This window comes from Scyliorhinus torazame, chromosome 19 (genome assembly GCF_047496885.1).
Source record: "Scyliorhinus torazame isolate Kashiwa2021f chromosome 19, sScyTor2.1, whole genome shotgun sequence".
Classification (NCBI taxonomy): Eukaryota; Metazoa; Chordata; class Chondrichthyes; order Carcharhiniformes; family Scyliorhinidae; genus Scyliorhinus; species Scyliorhinus torazame.
The window spans coordinates 44,046,064-44,073,637 of record NC_092725.1 but is presented as its reverse complement, the minus strand read 5'-3'; the positions used below and the strand labels follow the sequence as shown (position 1 = coordinate 44,073,637).

At 48.6% G+C, this 27,574-nt stretch overlaps 1 protein-coding gene across 1 annotated transcript in view; it reads left to right on the top strand.

Annotated features, from left to right (window-relative positions):
* LOC140396104 (aldo-keto reductase family 1 member C1-like) overlaps positions 1 to 6,871 on the top strand; it is an 83,513-nt gene extending 76,642 nt beyond the window's left edge. Inside the window, exon 7 of the mRNA XM_072484217.1 lies at positions 6,693 to 6,871. Within this exon, the coding sequence (XP_072340318.1) occupies positions 6,693 to 6,735 (43 nt within the window). The 3' untranslated portion in view covers positions 6,736 to 6,871. The remainder of the gene's footprint in view (positions 1 to 6,692) is intronic.
* Positions 6,872 to 27,574: the final 20,703 nt, after the last annotated feature.

Sequence of the window (27,574 nt, the reverse complement as noted above, 5' to 3'; positions counted from 1 at the left end):
ACTAATACGTCCATTTGCTTCCAAATGGGAGTTGATCCTGTCTCGAACAATTCTCTCCAGTAATTTCCCTACCACTGAAGTAACGCTCACCGGCCTGTAGTTCCCTGGATTATCCTTGCTACCCTTCTTAAACAGAGGAACAACATTGGCTATTCTCCAGTCCTCCGGGACATCCCCTGAAGACAGTGAGGGTCCAAAGATTTCTGTCAAGGCCTCAGCAATTTCCTCTCCAGCCTCCTTCAGTATTCTGGGGTAAATCCCATCAGGCCCTGGGGACTTATCTACCTTAATATTTTTTAAGACACCCAACACCTCGTCTTTTTGGATCTCAATGTGACCCAGGCTATCTACACACCCTTCTCCAGACTCTACCAATTTCTTCTCTTTGGTGAATACTGATGCAAAGTATTCATTTAGTACCTCACCCATTTCCTCTGGCTCCACACATAGATTCCCTTGCCTATCCTTCAGTGGGCCAACCCTTTTCCTGGCTACCCTCTTGCTTTTTATCTACGTGTAAAAAGCCTTGGGATTTTCCTTCACCCTATTTGCCAATGACATTTCGTGACCCCTTCTAGCCCTCCTGACTCCTTGCTTAAGTTCCTTCCTACTTTCCTTATATTCCACGCAGGCTTCGTCTGTTCCCAGTCTTTTAGCCCTGACAAATGCCTCCTTTTTCTTTTTGACGAGGCCTACAATATCTCTCGTTATCCAAGGTTCCCGAAAATTGCCATATTTATCCTTCTTCCTCACAGGAACATGCCGGTCCTGAATTCCTTTCAACTGGCACTTGGAAGCCTCCCACATGTCAGATGTTGATTTGCCTTCAAACATCCGCCCCCAATCTATGTTCTTCAGTTCCTGCCTAATATTGTTATAATTAGCCTACCCCCAATTTAGCACATTCATCCTAGGACGACTCTTATCCTTGTCCACCAGCACTTTAAAACTTACTGAATTGTGGTCACTGTTACCGAAATGCTCCCCTACTGAAACATCTACCACCCGGCCGGGCTCATTCCCCAATACCAGGTCCAGTGCCGGTAGGGAATATACAGTGAATGGTAGAACACTCAAGAGTATTGAAAGTCAGAGAGATCTATGAGTACAGGTCCACAGGTCACTGCAAGGGGCAACACAGGTGGAGAAGGTAGCCAAGAAGGCATATGGCATGCTTGGCTTCATTGGCCGGGGCATTGAGTATAAGAATTGGCAAGTCACCTTCCAGCTGTATAGAATGTTAGTTAGGCCACACTTGGAGTATAGTGTTCAATTCTGGTCGCCACACTACCAGAAGGATGTGGAGGCTTTAGAGAGGGTGCAGAAGAGATTTACTAGAATGTTGTCTGGTATGGAGGGCATTAGATATGAGGAGCGGTTGAATAAACTCGGTTTGTTCTCACTGGAACAACGGAGGTTGAGGGGCGACCTGATAGAGGTCTACAAAATTATGAGGGGCATAGACCGAATGGATAGTCAGAGGCTTTTCCCCGGGGTAGAGGGGTCAATTACTAGGGGGCATAGGTTTAAGGTGAGAGGGGCAAGGTTTAGAGTAGATGTACAAGGCAAGTTTTTTACACAGAGGGTAGTGGGTGCCTGGAACTCGCTACCGGAGGAGGTGGTGGAAGCAGGGACGATAGTGACATTTAAGGGTCATCTTGACAAATACATGAATAGGATGGGAATAGAGGGATACGGACACAGGAAGTGTAGAAGATTGTAGTTCCAGGATAGTTGCCTGTTATTCTTTCCAAGGGCCGGTGCAGACTCAATGGGCTGAATGGCCTCCTTCACTGGAAGTTATATGATTCTATGATTCTTTTTTGTGCTAATTTCAGAAAACAGTTATTGTGATCTATCCCTTATTGCGCTCCACATAGACGCACAATCCCATCATCCCAAATTTGTCAAACTTAATTTGTTCACAATGCCCAACAAATGGACTACCATGACCCTAAATTTCAAATTCCTTCAGTGTCTTCCTTTGACATGTGAAGATGAGATGACTGAGAAGATTTGCTAGAATTGTCCCCAATCAAGAGGGGCCTGGATAGAGTAGATAGAACAACAACAAAGAACAAAGAAATGTACAGCACAGGAACAGGTGCTTCGGCCCTCCAAGCCCGTGCCGACCATGCTGCCCGACTAAACTACAATCTTCTACACTTCCTGGGTCCGTATCCTTCTATTCCCATCCCATTCATATATTTGTCAAGATGCCCCTTAAATGTCCCTATCGTCCCTGCTTCCACCACCTCCTCCGGTAGCGAGTTCCAGGCACCCACTACCCTCTGCGTAAAAAACTTGCCTCGTACATCTACTCTAAACCTTGCCCCTCTCACCTTAAACCTATGCCCCCTAGTAATTGACCCCTCTACCCTGGGGAAAAGCCTCTGACTATCCACTCTGTCTATGCCCCTCATAATTTTGTATACCTCTATCAGGTCTCCCCTCAACCTCCTTCGTTCCAGTGAGAACAAACCGAGTTTATTCAATCGCTCCTCATAGCTAATGCCCTCCATACCAGGCAACATTCTGGTAAATCTCTTCTGCACCCTCTCTAAAGCCTCCACATCCTTCTGGTAGTGTGGCGACCAGAATTGAACACTATACTCCAAGTGTGGCCTAACTAAGGTTCTATACAGCTGCAACATGACTTGCCAATTCTTATACTCAATGCCCCGGCCAATGAAGGCAAGCATGCCGTATGCCTTCTTGACTACCTTCTCCACCTGTGTTGCCCCTTTCAATGACCTGTGGACCTGTACTCCTAGATCTCTTTGACTTTCAATACTCTTGAGGGTTCTACCATTCACTGTATATTCCCTACCTGCATTAGACCTTCCAAAATGCATTACCTCACATTTGTCCGGATTAAACTCCATCTGCCATCTCTCCGCCCAAGTCTCCAGACAATCTAAATCCTGCTGTATCCTCCGACAGTCCTCATCGCTATCCGCAATTCCACCAACCTTTGTGTCGTCTGCAAACTTACTAATCAGACCAGTTACATTTTCCTCCAAATCATTTATATATACTACAAAGAGCAAAGGTCCCAGCACTGATCCCTGTGGAACACCACTGGTCACAGCCCTCCAATTAGAAAAGCATCCCTCCATTGCTACTCTCTGCCTTCTATGTCCTAGCGAGTTCTGTATCCATCGGGATAAACTGTTCCTATTGGCAGACGGATTGAGGATCAGACGACAGTGGTTCATGGTGAATGGTGGTTAAGATAGTTTTTTTTTAATGCAGTGAGTGTTCAGTCAATGGGATTGTTGCTCTCGTTGGTGGTCTCTAAATATGGCGGTCAATATGGTCGCCTTCCTTAATTCTAATTACGTTTGCCTTGGAGTCGCCAGGTATCTTTCGATACCGCCACAAGGTTCAAACCCGAATACTGATCAAAGAGTCGGTACACCAGTTAGTTAGTTCAAAGTCAATACTATTTATTTACATACACAGCAATATCTACTCATGCACGAAATACTACAGACTAAACTATCACTACTGCTAAAGCCTATACTTGGCTTTGGGCGCCCACTCAGTCAGAGGAATAATGGCCGTTGTTCGGTTCTGAGGCTGCTGGGGTCGAAGTGGTAGAGGGGAACAGCTAAGGTCTTCCATCTGGTAGCGAGCGTTGACCTTGGACTCACTTCTGGTGTAGCTGGTGGAAGGGTCTCTCTGCTGTGAGAGCTGATTCCAAGAGAGCGATTCTCTCTTGGGGCCTTCTTATACCCGAAGGGGCTTCGTGTGCTTTTGGGCGGGCCTTGAACTTGGCCCCAATCAATTGGGCCATTTCTTGATCATTCGCATTGATCCTGACCAATAAAGGGGTGGGTGCCCTGATGGCTGGGCCTGCTTTGTTTTCTGCTTTCGGTTTGGGGAACTGGCGCCGCGAGATCTGGGGCCAGATCGGTTACTTAAGTATCTTCCTTTGTTCCTGGAGATGGGCCATCCATATGCTAATGGGCCTACAGTTTCAATCTTGTCTGGGAGCTGTTTCTCCAATATGCAGACAGGCTCTGTGCCTGCTTGCTTTCTTAACATTGTCCATTTTTCCCTGCAATCTTTGCAAATGTCCATTTTGTATTCTGGAAGTGGCCATCCCAGATGGCTACAGGATGCACCGCCTGAGAGTGCCTGATTCAATCAAGGCTCTCAAAATTAAATTAGAATGCAGTGGATGTTCAGTCAATGGGATGCACCGTCTGAGAGTGTGATGGAGCCAGATTCAATCAAGGCTCTCAAAATGAAATTAGATGGTATCTGTAGAGAAGCAGGACTAGGTGAGTTGCTCTTGCAAATAACATGACCTCCTTCTATGCTGTAACCATTCTATAATACTGCAGTGAAAAACTCACCTCCTGACTCCCTAAAGTCTGTCACAAGAAGGCACAAGTGCGATGGAATACTCTCCACTTGCATGGGTGAGTGCAGCTCAAGAGCTAAAGAGCTCAGCACCAACCAGGATGTAGCAGCCCACTTGACTGGCACTCCATACACCACCTTCAACATCCACTCTCTCCATCACTGACGCACAAAAGCAGCAGTGTGCACCATCTACAATATGCACTGCAGCAACTTACCAAGGTTCTTTCAACAGCACCTTCCAGACCCATGACCTCTACCACCTAGAAGGACAAGGTCAGCAGATACCTGGGAACATCACCACCTGGAGGTTCAGCTCCAAACCACACAATGTACTGACTTGGAAATATGTCACCGTTTCTTCACTGTTGCTGGGTCAATATTCTGGAATTGTCTCCCTAACAGCACTGTGGATGTACTTACACTTCGGGAACTGCAGCGGTTCAAGAAGGCAGCTCACCACCGCCTCCTCAAGGGCAATTAAGGATCAATGTCCTAGGCAGTGACACCAACATGCATTGAAAACTTTTCGATATTCCTTCTGATTCCATATCAATAAATGGATTTTGCATTTTTTGTGAGCAAGAGTTCATTTTTACAGTCTCACATGCAGCATCTTATCTGAGGGTAGTATGAATCAGAGGGTGTAACTCTGAATTCCACGTGCTAAATGTACTGAATAAACTAACCGTCCACATATTATTCAATACACTTCTGAAAAACTGCCTGATAATCTTTATTAGTGTCACAAGTCGGCTTACATGAACACTGCAATGAATTTACTGTCTAAATAATGACTCTGATTTTGGTGGGCATAGGGAGAGTGCTGCAGGTTTGGGGCATGTAAAGCCATATGGGAGGCCGGGGTGGCCTTCCTGCCAAAACTGACACTTTGCCAGTGGTGGGAAAAGGGCAGGTGGTCCCCCCCCCCCATCCGGGGGTCCCTGTGGACCTTGGAGGGTCCCCTTGCACTCTGCCTGCCCACAAACCCACCCTAGTGGCAAGAGCAATCTGAAGATTCCCTCCTCACCCTAATACCTAAGCTCTTCCACCCTATCCCACTTTATGGGACCTGTAATAACCTGCGTGGGACACATGGGGCGGGTTTGATTGTTTTCCTCATGTGGTTCGAGGAATATGAATTCCCCCTCTAACTACGGAGCTGATAAACGATGTTGAATAAAAGGTCAGCCAGATAGGAACCGACTGACAGAGAGAGCGGACCAGATGAGGTGCAACGTTTTCATTTGTTCACTCTTCTGACTTCCTTCGCCTTTATTAAAGGACCTTCCTGATTGGCCCTCTGAGCCCAAGCTCACTTGCCTTCCTTGCATGGCCTTCTCTACCCAACCAGTTGCAGTTCCAGTAGTGGCCACTGCTCCCAGTGGTGCTGCTGGACAGAAAGATTGCTAGGCAATTGGATGATCAGCAGCTCTTGGGGGCAGGGGGTGGGAGGTAGTGGTGGGGGGACCTTGGGGAGGAAGCCCGAACTGCAGGCAATTATTTGCCTGAGGAAATAGCTGCCATGACTGTCTGAGACTGGGTTGCTCCTGACTTTCTAGTGGATAGGACAACTACAGCGCCATAAAATCCAATAAAAAGCCATTTTAATTTACAAATCCTAAGTAAATGAACAGAATCACAGTCTGAGCAAATCTCACCTTCTTTCATTTAGTTCTCATCCACAGAGGTAAAGTGCATCAGGGGTAAACCATAGCTTTTCTGGCGAGAAGAACCGATCAGCGTCGACCTTTAAATCTCCTCGTCTATGCTTCTCTGCCACCTTTTATAGACGAGCTCTGGTCATCATGAATTTCTTTCAGTGCAGGAAACCAAGGTTGACCACTGACCTCGCCACTCTTCTGTGGAATTCAGCCAATTGAGTCAATAATCAAATCAGACCGCAGCATCTTCAAATCCATCCCGTGCTGAGCTGCAATAGACAGGCCATTTTAGCAGAAAGGAACCATAAGACCATTGGAAGTTGGAGCAGAAGTAGGCCACTCGACTCATAGAGTCTGCTCCACCACTCAGTGAGATTATGAATGGTCTGATTTCCACTTTCCCGCCTTATCCCCAAACCCTTGATTACCTACTGATTAAAAATCGGTCTATCTCACCAATTACTGAGATTTTGAATGTATCAAGCATTTTGGATGGAAGTGTTGCCTGAATCTAATCTCATCCAATCTGAAGCTGCTGTAAAGTGGGTGTAGGTGTGAGGATGGAACCAATTCAGCTTTGACTTAAACCTCTCCACCTAAAGGGAAATTTCAATCATTTTAAGTTTCTTTACGTTCATGTTTTTTGTTCCATCTTAGGTTTGCTGACCATCCCAAGTATCCATTCCATGATGAATATTGATGAGATCGGCAAGTGGGGGAATAGTGTCTCAAAGAGGATGCAACTTTCCAAATGGGACATGTCAGGATCAAAACTTAGTCTCAACGGAGCAGATATGTTACTTGGATAAATAAAGTCTGAGCATTATTCAACATTTCATGTTGTTTGATGACCGAATATTTTGCCATGCTTCTCTCTTTCTCCTTTTCCACTTTCCTCCCTCTTCTAAATATTCTCTGTTCTTTTTCTGCTCTCCCACCCTGACTGTGTAGGTGGCCTTGTGGTGCAGTGGGTAGAGTTCAGGGGCTGGAGTCTCCATTTTGGAGACAAAGTCCCCATGCCGGCGTGCAAACGGTGGTCTTTTATGCCAGGAAGACTGGCGCAAAACGGCCACTGATTCCCCATTTTACTGAGGTCTAGCAGGGAGGTGGCACAGCTCTAGCTGCCGATAAGACCCTGGGCATTTCCGGTTCCATGACCTCACATGCGCACGGCGGCGGCCTGCAGCGGCTGCGCTGTGCTTCATGGCAGACTCAGCACGCAGACCCGGACCGCAAAAGTAGTGCCCCCTTCGGCTGCACGCGCGCCCCGTACCGCCCGCCCACAGTGCCCCCAGCCCCGAATTAAGCCCCCTCTGCCCGCGGATCGGCCCTCCCCTGACTGTGGCAGTGCCGGACTGAGTGCGCAGCCGACACGCGAGGTTCCCGGACAGTGTGAGCACATGTAACCAACGCCGTCAGGAACTCAGCTGGTCGGGGACGGAGCATCGCGGGGCAGGCCTCAGGCAATGGCCTGAGGCTGTGGATAATCGATGTGGCGTACACCTTTTCAAGGGTGGAGAATATAAAAAACGGCGCCGCTCTCGATATTTGCATCAAAACAGATTCTCTGCCCCATCGCCGAACACGATTTCAGCATCGGGGAGTGGGGAATCGAGCTCCCCTGCCTCTGAACCAAGAAACTCTGGGTCCGAGTCCCACCCAGGCCACAGTCAAACAGGTTGAGTATCAACGGCAAATGCTCCCAAACATGCCAATGGCTGATGGTAAGACCAGGATAGACTCCTGTTCAGCCATATTTGATGTGGAGTAGAGCCCCTCAGTTATAAGCCGATGGTGACAAAACTAGCAACCTTTTCCAGAACGACTCCGGTTATGGAATCAAATGAAAGTCTGCCTTATGCACAACTAAGTGTGGGAAGAGAAACAACGACAACCCTGACCGTGTTCGATCTTATTGTGGTGCATTCATATGGACCTCAGAAGACCCCCTTGGCACCTGATCCAAATAGAACATAGAACGATACAGCACAGTACAGGCCCTTCGGCCCACGATGTTGCACCGACATGGGAAGTCAAAAAACAAAAGCCATCTAACCTACACTATGCCATTATCATCCATATGTTTATCCAATAAACTTTTAAATGCCCTCAATGTTGGCGAGTTCACTACTGTTGCAGGTTGGGCATTCCACGGCCTCACCACTCTTTGCGTAAAGAACCTACCTCTGACCTCTGTCCTATATCTATTACCCCTCAGTTTAAGGCTATGTCCCCTCGTGCCAGCCATTTCCATCCACGGGCGAAGGCTCTCACTGTCCACCCTATCTAACCCTCTGATCATTTTGTATGCCTCTATTAAGTCTCCTCTTAACCTTCTTCTCTCTAACGAAAACAACCTCAAGTCCATCAGCCTTTCCTCATAAGATTTTCCCTCCATACCAGGCAACATCCTGGTAAATCTCCTCTGCACCCGTTCCAAAGCTTCCACGTCCTTCCTATAATGAGGTCACCAGAACTGTACGCAATACTCCAAATGCGGCCGTACCAGAGTTTTGTACAGCTGCAACATGACCTCATGACTCCGGAACTCAATCCCTCTACCAATAAAGGCCAACACACCATAGGCCTTCTTCACAACCCTATCAACCTGGGTGGCAACTTTCAGGGATCTATGTACATGGACACCGAGATCCCTCTGCTCATCCACACTTCCAAGAATTTTACCATTAGCCAAATATTCCTCATTCCTGTTATTCCTTCCAAAGTGAATCACCTCACACTTCTCTACATTAAACTCCATTTGCCACCTCTCAGCCCAGCTCTGCAGCTTATCTATGTCCCTCTGTAACCTGCAACATCCTTCCGCACTGTCGACAACACCACCGACTTTTGTGTCATCTGCAAATTTACTCACCCACCCTTCTGCGCCCTCCTCTAGGTCATTGATAAAAATGACAAACGGCCCCAGAACAGGTCCTTGTGGTACGCCACTTGTAACTGAATTCTGAACATTTCCCATCAACCACCACCCTCTGTCTTCTTTCCGCTAGCCAATTTCTGATCCACATCTCTAAATCACCCTCAATCCCTAGCCTCCGTATTTTCTGCAATAGCCTACCGTGGGGAACCTTATCAAACGCTTTACTGAAATCCATATACACCACATCAACTGCTCTACCTTCGTCTCCCTCTTCAGTCACCTTCTCAAAGAACTCGATAAGGTTTGTGAGGCATGACCTACCCTTCACAAAGCCATGCTGACTATCCCTAATATTATTCCTATCTAGATGATTATAAATCTTGTCTCTTATAATCCCCTCTAAGACTTTACCCACAACAGACGTGAGGCTCACCGGTCTATAGTTGCCGGGGTTGTCTCTACTCCCCTTCTTGAACAAAGGGACCACATTTGCTATCCTCCAGTCCTCTGGCACTATTCCTGTAGCCAATGATGACATAAAAATCAAAGCCAAAGGCTCAGCAATCTCTTCCCTGGCTTCCCAGAGAATCCTAGGATAAATCCCATCAGGCCCCGGGGACCTATCTATTTTCAGCCTGTCCAGAATTGCCAACACCTTCCCTACGTACCTCAATGCCATCTATTCTAATAGCCTGGGTCTCAGCATTCTCCTCCACAACATTCTCTGGTTCAGTTATACATTGAAACAGAAGTATAACAGGGTAAAATGCAGCCAAATTCTACTGTCATGGACAGAATGAATGTGCTCTGCTAATGCCGGTAATCAGTTTGTTTTGAAAAGAAAGAGGTGTGTCCTTCCTGCTTCTTTCAGTGTGTATCCCAATTTAATAATTCAGCAGCAAGCTTTCATGAGTTTTAAAATGATGGCTATTTATATTCTCACAACCTAACCCAACTTAAAGTAGCGTCACACACTCAGTCACATGCACACAAGTGCGTGCATGCACAAATGCATACACTTGCACAGATGCCTCACACACACACAACACACACAGATAAAGATGGGATACAGATCAAGCTAATTCACTTTTATAAATTACAGTTAATTCAGTCTCTGATTTTATGATCGCCGATCTCCAATGTGGCAATCGTTTTGATGTTTATTGTGAGGCTTTGTGGCGAAATGGTCAGAAATGCGTAATGGGCTGCGAGTAAATTAATAACTTATATTGCAGTGCACGTCATTCTGACGTTTTTGCCAATTGACTTGAATCTTGCCCTTTTGTTACTCATTATCCCACACTGAGGAGAATTTTCCCATTCCTCCTGCACTTGGTTTCATTTCGGGTGGCAGCAGTGATTCCAGTGGGAGGCTGTAGCCACCTAAAATGGCTGATTCCCTATTAATTTGGCCAAAACCCGATTTAAAATGGCTAACCGAAAAGGCTGATGGGAAAAGCAGCCAACAGGACACAAACGGACAGCTGCAGACAGAATAGAGTATTCGGCTCTGGGGAAGTCGGCCCAGATCGATATTCAAGACCATGAGCAGCACATCAACCCAGACATCTGCAGTTTAATCGGCTATCCCCGGGAACAATTGCAACATATTAGCAATTGAATGCCGGGCCAGACCTGTCGGCGCCTGCAGTGGCCGAAACAAAGACAGGTGAACGACCACCCCCCGATCGAGGAATCACCCCGTTATTGGATATATCGTTCCCAGTGATTGGGAACAAGTCCAATCACTTGGGACTCAGGGTCAAGGGCCGCCCCGAGAGGCAGGAAGCCACGGGACCCTAAAAAGGGAGGGGCCAAGTTCAGATTGCGCTCTCTCTCCCTTCTTCTCCTGCTCGAGACCTTCGCAAGAACATCAACCAGAAACTGTAAGTTTGACTCCAGCGATCGCTACCCAATAAAGACTCCTAGCCATCGACCTGTATCAGCCTTTTTGAATCCCGCGGACCAGATCCGATTCGATAAGCCATTCGTTTCCCTGACCTGGTGGGCCCTTCCTAAAGTTAAGTATTGGCCAGTAGTGGTAGGTTTCTATATAGATAGTAGGATTATTGTGTAAGCATTACTTATATATAATAAATGACCGTTGATTTCAATCTTACTAAGTGGTGTGCTGACTTATTAATCATAACTCGAGCTTGAACCACGTGGCGGTATCAGAAAGATACCTGGCGACTTGTGAGCAAAGGTGACATAATCAGAGGTAATAAAACTAAGGCTAAAAAGAGCAACAAGGCAAAAAGTAGGAATTACACCTGTGAAAACAATTTGGTACTCTCCCGATGGTGGGTCATTTTTCCCACTGCCAAGTGACATGAACACCATTTGTATTAATTATCATCTCATGAATGTTCATTGAAACAGCTGCTCTCTGAAATCTCTTGTTCTTTGCTGATGATGTCCAAGGTCAAGGACACCACCGTGCTGTGGAACTCATGCATGTCTCCACTTCACTTTCTTTTAAAAAAAATATGTTTATTCAACATTTTCAACAATTTTCAACCAGACACTGGAAAGAAAGAAAGAAAAACAAAATTGTACATAGGAAATCAAACAAGGATACATTAACCCCATTTAACCAATAACTACAAAAGTGGGGAAAACACCCCCTTTTAACAAAAACATGAACCAAACCTTCCCCCCCCCCCCCCTGGGTTGCTGCTGTTTCGACCTCCACCTAGCATTCCGCGAGAAAGTCTAGGCACGGTTGCCTGGAGAACCCCTGCACAGACACTCGCAAGGCAAACTTATTCTGATACAACTTAATGAATCCTGCCATGTCATTGATCCAAGCTTCCACGCTCGGGGGCTTTGCATCTCTCCGCATTAGTAGGATCCTCCACCGGGCTACCAGGGACGCAAAGGCCAGAACTCCGGCCTCTTTCAGCTCCTGCACTCCCGGCTCGCCAAATAGTGCTATCTCCCAGCTCGGCTTGACCCGGGTGTTCACAACTTTGGACATAGCCCTCGCAAAGCCTGTCCAGAACATATTGGTGTGATTCGCTGGGCTCCCCGAACATCTCACACATCTGTCCTCCTCGCCCCTGTCATATGCGCGCTATGTACTACTTTGAACTGTATTAGACTGAGCCTGACGCATGAGGAGGAGGAATTGACCCTGCCCAGGGCATCAGCCCACAGACCCTCATCCAGCACCTATCCGAGCTCCGCCTCCCACTTGCCCTTCAACTCCTCCACCGAGGCCTCCTCCTCTTCCTGCAGCTCCTGAAATCGCCGAGACCTTGCCTTCTCCAACCCATACACCCGAAATCACCCTGTCCTGAATCCTTCGTGCTGGAAGTAGCGAAAATTCCCTCACCTGCCATCTCACAAATGCCCTCACTTGCATATATCTAAAAGCATTTCCGGGAGGCAACCCAAATTTCTCCTCCAGCGCCCCTAGGCTAGCAAAAAGTCCCATCTATAAACAGGTCCCCCATCCTTTTAATTCCTGCCCGATGCCAACTTCGGAACCCCCATCAATCCTGCCCGGCACAAACCTATGATTATCCCATATCGGGAACCAAATTGAGGCCCCCACCTCACCCCTATGTCGCCTCCACTGCCCCCAGATCTTCAATGTCACTGCCACCAGCGGGCTTGTGGTGTACCGGGTCGGCGGTAGCAGCAACGGTGCCATCACCAGCGCTCCCAAGCTAGTACCCACACAAGACACCGCCTCTAGCCTCTTCCACGCCATTCCCTCTCCCTCCATTCCCTTTTTACGGATCATTGCCACAATAGCTGCCCAATAATAACCACACAGATTCGGGAGCGCCAGCCCGCCCCTGTCCCGACTGCGCTCCAGAAACACCTTCTTCACCCTCAGGGTCTTGCTCGCCCATACAAACCCCATAATACTCCTGCTTGCCGGCTTGAAAAAAGCCTTGGGGATTAGGATGGGCAGGCACTGGAACACGACCAAGAACCTCAGGAGGACTGTCATCTTGACTGACTGCACCCTAGCCGCCAGGGAAAGTGGCAACACATCCCATCTCCTAAAGTCTTCCTCAATCTGGTCCACCAACCGTGTCAAATTATGCAGGGCCCCCCAGCTCCTAGCTACCTGGATACACAGGTATCGAAAGCTCCTCTCCGCCCTCTTCAATGGCAGCTCCTCTAGCCCCCTTTCCTGGCCCCCCGCATGCAGTACAAAGAGCTCACTCTTCCCCGGGTTGAGCTTGTAGCCCGAGAAGTCCCCAAACTCCCTCAGGATCCTCATGACCTCCACCATCCCCTCCACTGGATCTGCGATATATAACAACAGGTCATCAGCATACGACACCCGGTGTTCCTCCTCTCCACGGACCAACCCCCTCCAGTTCCTAGACTCCCTCAATGCCATGGCCAGCGGCTCAATTGCCAGCGTGAACAGCAAAGGGGACAGGGGACACCCCTGTCTCGTTCCCCGGTACAATCTGAAATATTCCGATCTCCGCCGGTTCGTAGACACGCTCGCAAACGGGGCCCTGTATAACAACCTGACCCACCTCATGAACCCTTCCCCGAACCCATACCTGCTAAGCACTTCCCATAGGTACTCCCACTCCACCCGACCAAAGGCCTTCTCCTCGTCCATAGCCGCCACCACCTCCCGCATTTAACTGCCTGCCCTTTATGAACCCCGTTTGTACCTCATGTATCACTCCCGGGACACAATCCTCAATCCTCATAGCGAGGACCTTCGCCAGCAACTTGACATCTACGTTAAGGAGCGAGATCGGCCTATATGAACAGCAATGCAGTGGGTCCTTATCCCGCTTGAGAATCAGCGCCCGAGACATTGTCGGGGGCAGAGTCCCTTCCTCCCTCGCCTCATTGAAGGTTCTCACCAGCAACGGGCCCAACAGATCCACATACTTCCTATAAAATTCAACCGGGAACCCATACGGTCCCGGGGCCTTGCCCGCCTGCATGCTCCCCAATCCCTTAACCAGCTCCTCCAGCCCCATCGGGGCCTCAGGCCAGCTACCTGCTCTTCCTCCACCCTCGGGAACCTCAGTTGATCTAAGAACTGCCGCATTCCATCTCCCCCCTCCGGGGGCTCTGACTTGTACAGGTCCCCATAGAAATCCCTAAATACCTCATTTATTTTAACCGCAATCTGCACCGTACTCCCCCCCCGCCCCCCCACCCATCCCTGATTCCTCCAATCTCCCTCGCCGCCTCCCTCTTACGTAGCTGATGCGCCAGCATCCGACTCGTCTTCTCCCCATACTCATACACTGCCCCCTGCATTTTCCTCCACTGAGCCTCTGCCTTCCAATAATGGTCAATAAATCAAATTTTGTTTGGAAGTTCCGTCGCTCCATCAGCAGCCCCTCTTTGGGGGCTTCTGCATAGCTCCTATCCACCCTTACTATCTCCCCCACCAACTTCTCCCTCTCCATCCTCTCTCTCTTCTCCCTGTGAGCCCTTATTGAAATTAGCTTTCCCCTAACCACTGCCTTCAGAGCCTCCCAAACCACACCCACACTCCCCATTATCATTGGCCTCTATGTATCTCTGAATGCATCCCCGGACCCGCCCACAAACCTCCTCATCCGCCAACAGTCCCACATCCAGGCGCCACAGCGGGCGCTGGTCCCTCTCCTCCCCCAACCCCAACTCCGCCCAACGCGTCCGAAATCGCTATAGCCGAATATTCCGTTCCCCCCACTCTTGGGATCAGTGCCTTACTCATCACAAAGAAGTCTATCCGTGAATAAGCCTTATGTACATGGGAGAAAATAGAGAACTCTCTGGCCCCCAGCCTGGCAAACCTCCACGGATCCACTACCCCATCTGGTCCATAAAGCCCCTTAGCACCTTGGCCTCTTACCCGTCCTTGACCTGGATCGGTCCAATGCTGGGTCCAGTACCATATTAAAGTCGTCGTTCCCCCCCCCACCCCCCCACCCCACTATCAAGCTCCCCGCTTCCACATCCGGGATCCGACGCACCATGCGCTTCATAAACCCTGCATCGTCCCAATTCGGGGCATACACATTCACCAGTACCATCCGGGTCCCCTGCAACCTATCCCTCACCATCACGTATTGACCCCCATTATCCGCCACAATATTCAGCGCCTTGAACGACACCCGCTTCCTTCCCCACCAGTATTGCAACCCCTCTGCTCTTCGCATCCAACACGGAATAAAAGACCTGCCCTACCCATCCCTTTCTCAGCCTGATCTGATCTGCCACCTTCAAGTGCGACTCCTGAAGCATAACAACGCCTGCCTTCAGTCCCTTTAAGTGTGTGAACACCCGGGCTCTCTTGACCGGGGGGAAGAGGTCTCTGCTTCCCGTGGCTCACACCTTTGTCCACAAGGACATCACTTGGCAACGGTACTCAGGCAGATCTCCCCTTTAACAAACAAGGATTTTGACGGGAAAGGGGAGGGTAGGCATAACAAATACAAGGGAGGCAATGCGGAGGGATGGCTGTGAAAGGGCAAGGGCTTTGAAGGGGTAGGGCAAACACAAAGAGCAAATACTGTTTCAGGGAGGGAAGGCTATGCAAGGGCTTTGAAGTGTGAAATGAAATGAAAATCGCTTATTGTTACAAGTAGGCTTCAAATGAAGTTACTGTAAAAAGCCCCTAGTCGCCACATTCCAGCACCTGTTTGGGAAGGCTGTTACCGGAATCGAACCGTGCTGCTGGCCTGCCTTGGTCTGCTTTCAAAGCCAGCGATTTAGCCCTGTGCTAAGGTTATTCACTGTGGAAGCAAAACAGGAAGGCAGATTATTACCTGAATGGTTGTTAATTGGGAGAGGAGAGTGTGCAGCGGGACCTGGGTGTCGTTGTGCACCAGTCGCTGAAGGTAAGCATGCAGGTGCAGCAGGCGGTAAAGAAGGCTAATGGTATGTTGGCCTTCATTGTGAGAGGTTTCGAGTAGAGAAGCAGGGATGTGTTGCTGCAATTATACAGGGCTTGGTGAGGCCAAACCAGGAGTATTGGAGTATACTCCAAACTTGGAGTATAGTGTTCAATTCTGGTCGCCACACTACCAGAAGGATGTGGAGGCTTTCGAGAGGGTGCAGAAGAGATTTACCAGAATGTTGCCTGGTATGGAGGGCATTAGCTATGAGGAACGGTTGAATAAACTCGGTTTGTTCTCACTGGAACGAAGGAAGTTGAGGGGTGACCTGATAGAGGTCTACAAATTTATGAGGGGCATAGACAGAGGCTTTTCCCCGGGGTAGAGGCATCTATTACTAGGGAGCATTGGTTTAAGGTGAGAGGGGCAAGGTTTAGAGTAGATGTACGAGGCAAGTTTTTTACGCAGAGGGTAGTGGGTGCCTGGAACTCGTTACCGGAGGAGGTGGTGGAAGCAGGGACGATAGTGACATTTAAGGGGCATCTTGACAAATACATGGGAATAGAGGGATACGAACCCAGGAAGTGCAGACGATTGTAGTTTAGTCGGGCAGCATGGTCGGCACGGGCTTGGAGGGCCGAAGGGCCTGTTCCTGTGCTGTACATTTCTTTGTTCTTTGTTCTTTGTTCAATCAGGCCAACCTCAAAAGTATACTGCAAAATTCCACCAACACATCTCCTTATTCTACCAGAGGCGCCAACATCCATTGCAGCACGGTAGCCTTGTGGATAGCACAATTGCTTCACAGCTCCAGGGTCCCAGGTTTGATTCCGGCTTGGGTCACTGTCTGTGCGGAGTCTGCACGTCCTCTCCGTGTGTGCGTGGGTTTCCTCCGCGTGCTCCGGTTTCCTCCCACAGTCCAAAGATGTGCGGGTTAGGTGGATTGGCCATGATAAATTGCCCTTCGTGTCCAAAATTGCCCTTAGTGTTGGGTGGGGGTAGGGTAGACTTTGGGTAGGGTGCTCTTTCCAAGAGCCGGTGCGGACTCGATGGGCCGAATGGCCTCCTTCAGCACTGTAAATTCTATGATAAAAAAAGACAATCATCAAGGTGTCTACTGATCCATCCTCTGACCGCACTTCGGAAAATTGAACCAGAAGATGGTGCTCCTTTTCCCGGTTACAAGCAGACAATTAAGTGGGAGAATCCAGTTATGAAGATCACGCAATGCTAGTCTGACGCAACTGAAGAGGTAGCAACTGCTTGGAGTCAGTGGACTGGTCCATATTCAAGAACTCAGCGGCCAACCTAAATGAGCATGCCACCACCGTCACAGATTTCATCAGCAAGTGTAAAGAAGATTGCCAAAGAAGGTAGTACGTGCATTCCCCATCCGGAAACCGTGGTTTAATCAGGAGATTCATGCTCTCTTGAAGGCTAGGTCTGAGGCATTTAATAAGAAGTCTTACAATACCAGGTTAAAGTCCTGATGTAGAGATGCTGGCGTTGGACTGGGCTGAGCACAGTCAGAAGTTTTACAGCACCAGGTTAAAGTCCAACAGGTTTGTTTCGATGTCACTAGCTTTCGGAGCACTGCTCCTTCCTCAGGTGAATGAAGAGGTATGTTCCAGAAACATATATATAGACAGATTCAAAGATGCCAGACAATGCTAGGAATGCGACCATTAGCAGGTGATTAAATCTTTACAGATCCAGAGATGGGGTAACCCCAGGTTAAAGAGGTGTAAATTGTATCAAGCCAGGACAGTTGGTAGGATTTTGCAGGCCAGATGGTGGGGGATGAATGTAATGCGACATGAATCCCAGGTCCCGGTTGAGGCCGCACTCATGTGTGCGGAACTTGGCTATAAGTTTCTGCTCGGCGATTCTGCGTTGTCGCGGGTCCTGAAGGCCGCCTTGGAGAACGCTTACCCAGAGATCAGAGGCTGAATGCCCTTGACTGCTGATGTGTTCCCCGACTGGAAGGGAACATTCCTACCTGGTGATTGTCACACGATGTCCGTTCATTCGTTGTCGCAGAATCTGCATGGTCTCGCCAATGTACCACGCTTCGGGAATGAGGAAGGAGCAGTGCTTCGAAAGCTAGTGATTTGAAACAAACCTGTTGGACTTTAACCTGGTGTAAGACTTCTTACTGTGCTCACCCCAGTCCAACGCCGGCATCTCCACACGAGGCGTTCAAGACAGGCAACTCTGACCTACACAAGAAATCCAGGTACAACCTCCGCAAAGCCATCATGGATGCCAAGAGACAATACCAGACTCAGCCAGAGTCACAGAATACTGACTCGGACTCTTGGGAAGAAGGCAGGAGAACGGAGATCCATGATTGTGAATGGCGGAGCAGAGTGGCCTAATTCTGCTCCTATGTCTTCTGGTCTTGTCGGTTGTGGCATGGCTTAAACAAAGCATGGGCTACAAAGCAAAGCCGAGTAGAATCTCCTGCAACAAAGCACCCCTGCCCGATAAACTCAACGCCATCTCCCTGGCTCTACACTGATCCCTGGAGCACCTCGAAAACAAGGATCCCTCGTCAGACTCCAATTCATTTTCTACAGCTCCTCTTTCAACACCATAATTCCAGCGAAGCTCGTATCAAAACTCCAAATCCTAGGACTTGGCTCCTTCCCGTAACAGCCTCCCCGAACAGGCGCCGGAATGTGGCGACTAGGGGCTTGTAACAGTAACTTCATTGAAGCCTACTTGTGACAATAAGCGATTTTCATTTCATTTTCATTTTTCAATTCATTTTCATTTAATTTCCTCTGCAACTGGATCCTCAACTTCCTGACCCATAGACCACAATCGGTAAGATAATCCACAACACCTCCTTCACAATAGTCTTCAATACCGGGGCCCCTCAAGACTGCATACTTAGCCCCTACTATACTCCCTGTACACACGACTGCATGGCAAAATTTGGCTCCAACTCCATCTACAGGTTTGCAGATGGCACAACATAGTGGGTCGGATCTCGAACAACGATGAATCAGAGTACAGGATGGAGATAGAGAACCTAGTGAAGTGATGTAACAACAACAATCTCTCCCTCAACGTCAGCAAAACTAAAGAGCTGGTCATTGACTTCAGGAAGTGAAGTATCGTACACACCTCTGTCTGCATCAATGGTGCCGAAGTGGAGATGGTTGACAGCTTCAAATTCCTGGGTCTGCACGTCACCAAAAATCAGTCCTGGTCCACTCACATCAACGCTATGGCCAAGAAAGTACAACAGCGACTATACGTCCTCAGGAAACTAAGGAAAATCAGCATGTCCACATTGACTCTTACCAGCTTTTACTGATGCATCATAGAAAGCATCCTATCTGGCTGCCTCACAGCCTTGTATGGCAACTGCTTGGCCCAAGACCTTAAGAAACTACAGAGAGTTGTGAACACAGCACAGTCCATCACGTGGACCCGCCTCCTGCTGCCTTGAGAAAGGGGGCAGCATGATCAAAGACCCCTCCCACCTGGGCTATTCTCCCTTCCAACTTCTTCCATTTGGCAGGAGATGCAAAAGCCTGAGAACACGCACTAACGGGTTCAAAAATAGCTTTTTCCTCACTGTTACCAAACTGCTGAAGATCCTCTTATGGACTTCACACATCTTCTCTACTGAGTAGTACTACTAGCGATATACTTCACCTGATGCCTGTGCCATGTATTTACATTGTATATTTATGTGTGCTATGTTTTATCATGTATGGAATGATTTGTCTGAACTGTACGCAGAACGATACTTTCCACTGTACCTCGGTACATGTGACAAATCAAATTCAATTCAATTTTTAAAATTTGTACATGGGACATGAGCATCGCAGGATGGGTCAGTATTTATTGCCCATCCCTAATTGCCCCTTTGGGGGCAGTTAAGAGTCAACCTCATTGCTGTGGGTCTGGAGTTACACGTATGCCAGACCAGGTCAGGACAGCAGATTTCTTTCCCTAAAGAACTAGATGGGATTTTATGACAATCGACAATAGTTTGTCAGATTTTTGTTGAATTCAAATTTCACCATCTGCAGTGACGGGATTTGAACCTGGATCCCCAGAGCGTTTCTCTGGGTCTCTGGCTTACAAGTCCAGTGACAATACGACTACGCCATCACCTCTCTTAAGTCAGAGTACAGACACTCTTTTGGCAAGGTGGAAAGGAGGAACAGATTAAAGGCAGGGGCTACGTGGACCTTATGGCCAGAAGTCAGAGTTACGAGACAGTCCGGGGTACAAGGGACATGAAACAGGAGCAATTATTTGGAGGCACAAGGGCTGTGTGCTCTAGAGGAAAAAAGCCCAGCTTGGTGCGGGGTATTGTCTCACAGTCGCTGTCCCTGGGCTTTGCTGTCTCTGTACCGGGGCTCCAGATGGAACGGTGATGGCGACTGCAGGCGTCTGCGGCCTGTATTTTGGAAACACAATAAAGGTGGAATGGGGAGGTGGGTGGGTGGGTTGGTGGTATGTGAAGCTTTCCTGGGTGGTTGACCTCAGTAGGTTCCCATGCACACAGCCAGTAGACTGGGTGTTTAGAGGGCAACATGGGGCATAGGCACCTCACAGGTGATGGGCTTTTGGAAGGGGTGGTAGGTGGGTAATGAGTGGGAACATCAACCACAAAAGCAATATGATCCAGTATTATTGGCGGAATTTAGAGAACAGCAGGAGGAAGTGCTGCCTTCACATTGTGAGGTTCGAGGTATATCTCTGACACATGGACAATATGAGAAGGAGCATCAAATTCCATCTGGAAATAAAAGTGAAGATCCACCATCTTGCTGTTCCACAATAATGGCATTGACAGAAAACAAAACAACAGTGAATCTGATCGGGAGGGGCCTGAGGCAGTGTACTGCTGGTCAGAGGGGCCCTTTTCTTGGGGGGGGGGGGGGGGGGGCTCTAACTTGTTGGTGCTGCAAGAGTGAACAGGAGTGAGCTTAGTTAGAAAGAAGGAAGTCCTCCTTGGGAAGGAAGCTACTGAAAGCCAATGCCTTCATTAGCGCTATTTAAGTAAGAGTTAGAACTCAGTGCGTCATGTCACAGCCACTAAATCTCAAGAGTAATACTGAGGAATGTAGAATGTGAGAGTGCAGGCAATAGTGAAGGAGGTACAGCTGCATCATACACTCCATCAATGAAGGCCAGTCACAAATTCAACAGAATTGGAATTCATAATGGGTCAAAGTGCATCCACTCTTGACCATGAGCACCTGATTGGTCATTAGTGTAACACATCAGAGATTGGAGCATACAGCTACTTTGGCTTACTCATTTACACCTTATACTCCACACAGGCCACATTTCTGGGATGCCATCTTAGTCACCTTGCATAGAACATAGAACATACAGTGCAGAAGGATGCCATTCGGCCCATCGAGTCTGCACCAATCTACTTAAGCCCTTACTTCCACCCTAACCCAATAACCCCTCCTAACCTTTTTGGACACTAAGAGCAATTTAGCATGGCCAATCCACCTAACCTGAACATCTTTGGACTGTGGGAGGAAACCGGAGTACCTGGAGGAAACCCACGCAGACACGGGAAGAACGTGCAGACTCCGCACAGACAATGACCCAGCGGGGAATCGAACCTGGGACCCTGGCGCTGTGAAGCCACAATGCCAGCCATTTGTGCTACCGTGCTGCCCTTAATGTGTGTTTGTGTCAGAGAGACACAAGACTGTATCAACCACCAGGGTAGGAAATACCATGGAGCTCTACCTATCTCCCGTAGGTTCCTTATTCTGAGTTTCACTTTCTTGAGCCTTTAATCATTCATGTATTCAATATTTCATTGCAGAGAGAAGGCAAAATGATAAATGGATCCAGGGCTCAATGGCATCTTTGTCAGACTCCTGATGCAATGGAGGAGGCAAAGGAGGCAGAGGCAGGGCAGAGCAGTTCCAGCAGGAGGCCCCGTCTGAGGGATGTGGTTAAACAGAGCCAAAGAATGAGCTGGAGGGTGAGGAGGAGAGACAATGGAGTCAACTTGTCAGATCTCGGGTTTATTGTTGAAAAGTCTCCTATTTACAAGTGAGTGAGACGCAGTGTTAAACACGTCTCCACTTGTCACGATCTCTGGAACATCATAGATGCCACATTCTTCAGGTGGGTACCAGGGGGTGTGAGGCTGTTCCCTTCCAGTGATTTTGAAGGTGATCGCAGCTCTCAATATGTTTTTGCCTCTGGGTCTTTCCAGGTATCACAGGGGACCTGAATGGCATCTCTCAGTCTGCAACATATCGATGCATAAAGGAACTCAGAGCTGCCCCTTACTGGAAGGCTCCCCATTATGTCAGGTTTGTTCTGGATGAAGATAACCAGGCTACGAGATTCAACAGCCTTGCTGCCATCTAATATTGCTGCCATCTAATAATGATAATAGGCTGTGACTGAGATGAACACATGCTGAGGGACCTCCTCCTGTTTTGCCACTTGCACTGAGGAGACACAAATTCTACCAGAATATCAATGCTGGTAAGCTGCCCTCACTCAATTCCTTGAGGAAGAATGATTAGAAATGTTCATATAACACACTTCAAATAAAGATTTCAACACATCTCTCTGACTACACACAAGAATGTGCAGACTAGTTCAAACGTGCTTGACATCACATGAATGTTAATCTTACAGTGGGACATGGTCTCTGAGTGGGTGGATGGCTGCACCTCGAGATAAGTGAATTACAATGTACAAATTTGCAACATCTTCAGTTATCGAAACATTCACATAATCATCAACTGTATTCACAAAAGTGCAATTTGTTGCAGTGATGCTAAAGAAACTGTAAATTTCTTCACTTTCCTAACCCGACTGCTATGCCTGATTGCACCCCTGACATCCACAGCAGACAACAGGAGCAACAAGGTTCCTCATGGTAGACTAGTACAAAAGGTGAAGTCACACGGGATCAGGGGTGAGCTGGCATATTGGATACAGAACTGGCTAGGTCATAGAAGGCAGAGAGTAGCAATGGAAGGATGCTTTTCTAATTGGAGGGTGTTCCACAGGGATCAGTGCTGGGACCTTTGCCGTTTGTAGTATATATAAATGATTTGGAGGAAAATGTAACTGGTCTGATTAGTAAGTTTGCAGACGACACAAAGGTTGGTGGAATTGCGGATAGCGATGAGGACTGTCAGAGGATACAGCAGGATTTAGATTGTTTGGAGACTTGGGCGGAGAGATGGCAGATGGAGTTTAATCCGGACAAATGTGAGGTCATGCATTTTGGAAGGTCTAATACAGGTAGGGAATATACAGTGAATGGTAGAACTCTCAAGAGTATTGAAAGTCAGAGAGATCTAGGAGTACAGGAACACAGGTCACGGAAAGGGGCAACACAGGTGGAGAAGGTAGTCAAGAAGGCATACGGCATGCTTGCCTTCATTGGCCGGGGCATTGAGTATAAGAATTGGCAAGTCATCTTGCAGCTGTATAGAACCTTAGTTAGGCCACACTTGGAGTATGGTGTTCAATTCTGGTCGCCACACTACCAGAAGGATGCGGAGGCTTTAGAGAGGGTGCAGAAGAGATTTACCAGAATGTTGCCTGGTATGGAGGGCATTAGATATGAGGAGCGGTTGAATAAACTTGGTTTGTTCTCACTGGAACGAAGGAGGTTGAGGGGCGACCTGATAGAGGTCTACAAAATTATGAGGGGCATAGACAGAGTGGATAGTCAGAGGCTTTTCCCCAGGGTAGAGGGGTCAATTACTAGGGGGCATAGGTTTAAGGTGAGAGGGGCAAGGTTTAGAGTAGATGTACGAGGCAAGTTTTTTACACAGAGGGTAGTGGGTGCCTGGAACTCGCTACCGGAGGAGGTGGTGGAAGCAGGGACGATAGTGACATTTAAGGGGCATCTTGACAAATACATGAATAGGATGGGAATAGAGGGATACGGACCCAGGAAGTGTAGAAGATTGTAGTTTAGTCGGGCAGCATGGTCGGCACGGGCTTGGAGGGCCGAAGGGCCTGTTCCTGTGCTGTACATTTCTTTGTTCTTTGTTCTTTGCTTGGCCCTGATGTCTGAGATTACCTTGGTGGATGTCCTCTGGTGCCGTTAGGCTCTATGCCCCAGGTCCAGGGGCTAATCGATGGCACTCATGTCACCTTGCACTCACCGGGCGGTCTGGAGCACCCTTCATCAACAGGAAGATGTTCCACTCCCTGAACATCCAGTTTGTGTATGACCACCACATGAAGATCATGCATGTGTCTGCCTGCTTCCCAGGGAGTGTGCACAACAGCTATATCACAGAATCACAGAACAATACAGTGCAGAAGAGGCCCTTTGGCCCATCGCGTAAACATCAATGCATGAAAAAAACCTGATCTGCCTACCCAATCCCATTTGCCAGCACTTGGCCCATAACCTTGAATGTTATGAGGTATCATGTGATCATCTAGGTACTTTTTAAAGGATGTGAGGCAACCTGCCTTACCACCCTCCCAGGCAGTACTTTCCAGATCATCACAGCCCTCTGGGAAAATATGTTTTTCTTAACATCCCCTCTAACCACGCCCCTGACCTTGAACTTGTGTTCTCTTGTAACTAACCCTATTCTCCCTGTCCATTCCCCCTCATGATCTTTACACTTTGATCGGGTCGCCTGGGGCAGTCGGACATCCCCAGCCTCTTCGATGACCATCCCAAGATGGCCAATTGGCTCTTGGGGATAAGGGGTACCCGCTGAGGACCTGGCTAATAACTGCAGTATGGAGGCCGGTGACTGAAGCAGAGACCAATACAACAAGACTCATATGGCCACCTGGGTTGTCATTGAGCGGTGAATTGGATTACTTAAGATGCGCCAACTGCTCCCGTGGTGCATTGCAGTCCACCACTCAGAGAGTCGCCCGCTTTGTGGTCGTCTGCTGTGCCCTCCAAAACCTGGTAGATCCCCCTCGCTACCACACTTAGAAACCTTTCCATTAAATCATGCCCTTTGAATTTTTTTCATCATTGGGGAACTGAATGCAGAGATCAGTCCGCTATTTTGGGCATTACCTCACCCCTCCTCAAGTGAGTACACCCCACTATGAGGTCCCTGGGTCCCCCCACTTCTTCCGGCCCCTACATCCCCACATCGGTCTCCTCTTCCAGGGCCCCCACACATCACCCGCTAACCTCCTAAAGGACTCTTCTTACCTGCCTTGCACCCCCCCACCTTCTTACCCCCTATACCCTTGTTTCATGGGCATGACCCCCCCCCATGGACCCTGGCCCTTGGCAGTGCCATTGTGGCACCCAAGCACCTTTGCATTAGCACCCTGGCAATGCTCCTACAACCTTGGCAGTGCCACCCTGGAACTGTGGCAGTACCCAGGTGGCAGTGTCAAGGTGCCCGCATTCCAGGGAGAGGACCAGGGGGCAACCATACACTATCCCTGGCCATCCAGGTTCTTCCAATGACCTGGGAAACCCGCCGGCTGCTGTTCCTCATGGTCCATGTTTGTGTGGACCAGTACTAAACAACGCCCGGTTGCGACCTCCCTTGGGAGGCCAGTGTATCCTGGGAGGCCAGTAGATACTGGATAAATAGGCCTTAAGTCGGTTTAAGGCCTACATACGTGAGTGTGGTTTGATCCCGGGTCAGGTTCCCGATCCTGACTTTTTTCTTTGTTCTTTGACACCTCGTGGGCCTTGAGTAGATCCCGCGAAGCATCATGGCTATCGAGAAGCCCGGGGGCTTCATCCGGGAGACTTCACCCGAAATCTACCAGCCACATCACTCTCCGATGGGGCTCAATGTGGCCGGTAGATTGCGGCCTGACTTAGATTTCTGATCGATAACAGAGTTGAGGATTATGGTGGAAAGGGGGGAGAGTGGAGTTGCGAACATCAGAATAGCCATGATCGTATTGAATAACTTGATGGGCTGAATATATAATATTGCGAGCGGAGATTATCCACCAGTTCTCCTCCTGCTTATTTGGAGGCAGCAATAATTGATAATGTCAAATATCTTGTATTCTTCCTCCATGAAATGAAATGAAAATGAAAATTGCTTATTGTCACGAGTAGGCTTCGATGAAGTTACTGTGAAAAGCCCCTAGTTGCCACATTCCGGCACCTGTTCTGGGAGGCTGGTATAGGAATTGAACCATGCTGCTGGCCTGCCGTGGTCTGCTTTTAAAAGCCAGCGATTTAGCCCAGTGAGCTAAACCAGCCCCTTCATAGCCTCCATATCACTTCTTTCTGAGTGTCCTATTACCAGAGCATTGTATTGATTAAGATGAAGTCCCACTGACATTATCATAGTCATTGATGTCCCACACAGATTGATTGTTAAATGTCAGGCACTAAACCATCTTTATTTGCAGAATGTTAACTTTGATGTTTAGACAATCATTCTCAAGGTTGTGAATTTGAGGTTAAGCGTCAGTCAGTTACTGGGTAATGTTCATATTTGTAAACTGCTGAATTGCAAAGGTCAATTTACTGATTAAAATAAAGATTAAAGAGTTCATAACACTGGAAACTAACCCTGCAAAATCTCTCGCGACGAAGTTCCTATTGCTGGAAAATCCCAACTCTGTAAATAATTTCCCCTCATCAAAACTGTCCCGTCTCCACAAAACTCCATCTCTGAAAATCCCTCTCTCTGGAAAACTAAAGGTGACAAATACATCCTTGCAAATTCCTTCCCACTGGAAGCTCTCTGTCTCTGTTATCCTGCCCTTTGGAAAATTCCTCTCTGTTGTCTGCCATCTCCTGGGCGAGATTCTCTAGTCCGCCAACCATGCCCGCCAGCAGTGGGATTCTCCGTCCCCGCTGCCAGCCAATGGTGTTTCCCATTGTGACCACCTCACACCGTCGGGAAAGCCGCGGGCGTGGGGGCGCTGTCAGCAACCCCATCTCTCTGGAGAGTGGGAGTAGACCGACCACGTCAGAGGGACTCCTGCCAGCGGACCCGGGGTCCCGCCGATAGAGAATTCCGCTGCCTGTCCTTACCATCTCATAATAACTTACTCTCCATGCCATCCTGTCCCTGCATAACCCTCCCTCCCCATTACCTCCTCTCTCTCCTCTCCAGTATCCTTCTCATATCATAGGATACCTACAGTGCAGAAGGAGGCCATTTGGCCCATCATGGCTGCACCGACTCTCTGAAATAGCACCCTACCTACGGTCGGGCCTCTACAATACTTTCGTAACCCAGTAACCCCAACTAACCTTTTGGCCACTAAGGGGAAATTCAGCACAGCCAATCCACATAACCTGCATATCTTTGGACCGTGGGAGGAAACCGGAGCACCCAGAGGAAACCCACACAGCCACGGGGAGAAAGTGCAAGCTCCACAGAGACGGTCACCCAAGGCTGGGATTGAACTTGGGTCCCTGGCGATGTGAAGCCCCAGTGCTAACCACTGTGCCACCGTGCCACCCTCACTCCAATATTCCTCTCTCTCCACCATCCCTTTACTATCCTCTCTCACATTTATCACTTCCTCTTCTATTCCTCTCTCCACATCCCCTCTCTGTCCACTATCCTCCTCACCCCACCATCCCTTTTTTTACTATCCTTCTCTCACTCATCTATCACCTCTCTCTTCGCTATCCCCCTTGCTCTACTATTCTCTCGCTGCAGTAATCCTCTAGCTCCCTGTCTCTGCCCTGCCTTATCAGTTGTGTTTCTGCAATGGAGAGTGGACTCCACAGCATCTGTGTCCTGAAAACAGGCTGACAGGTTCTGTGCCTGCCTGAACCTTGTCTCTGAGGGGTGAATCAGCCATGACCCTTGCTGTGTTGAGAAGAGATTTGGGTAACGCGACTAGGGGCTATTATCAGTAACTTCATTGAAGCCTATTTG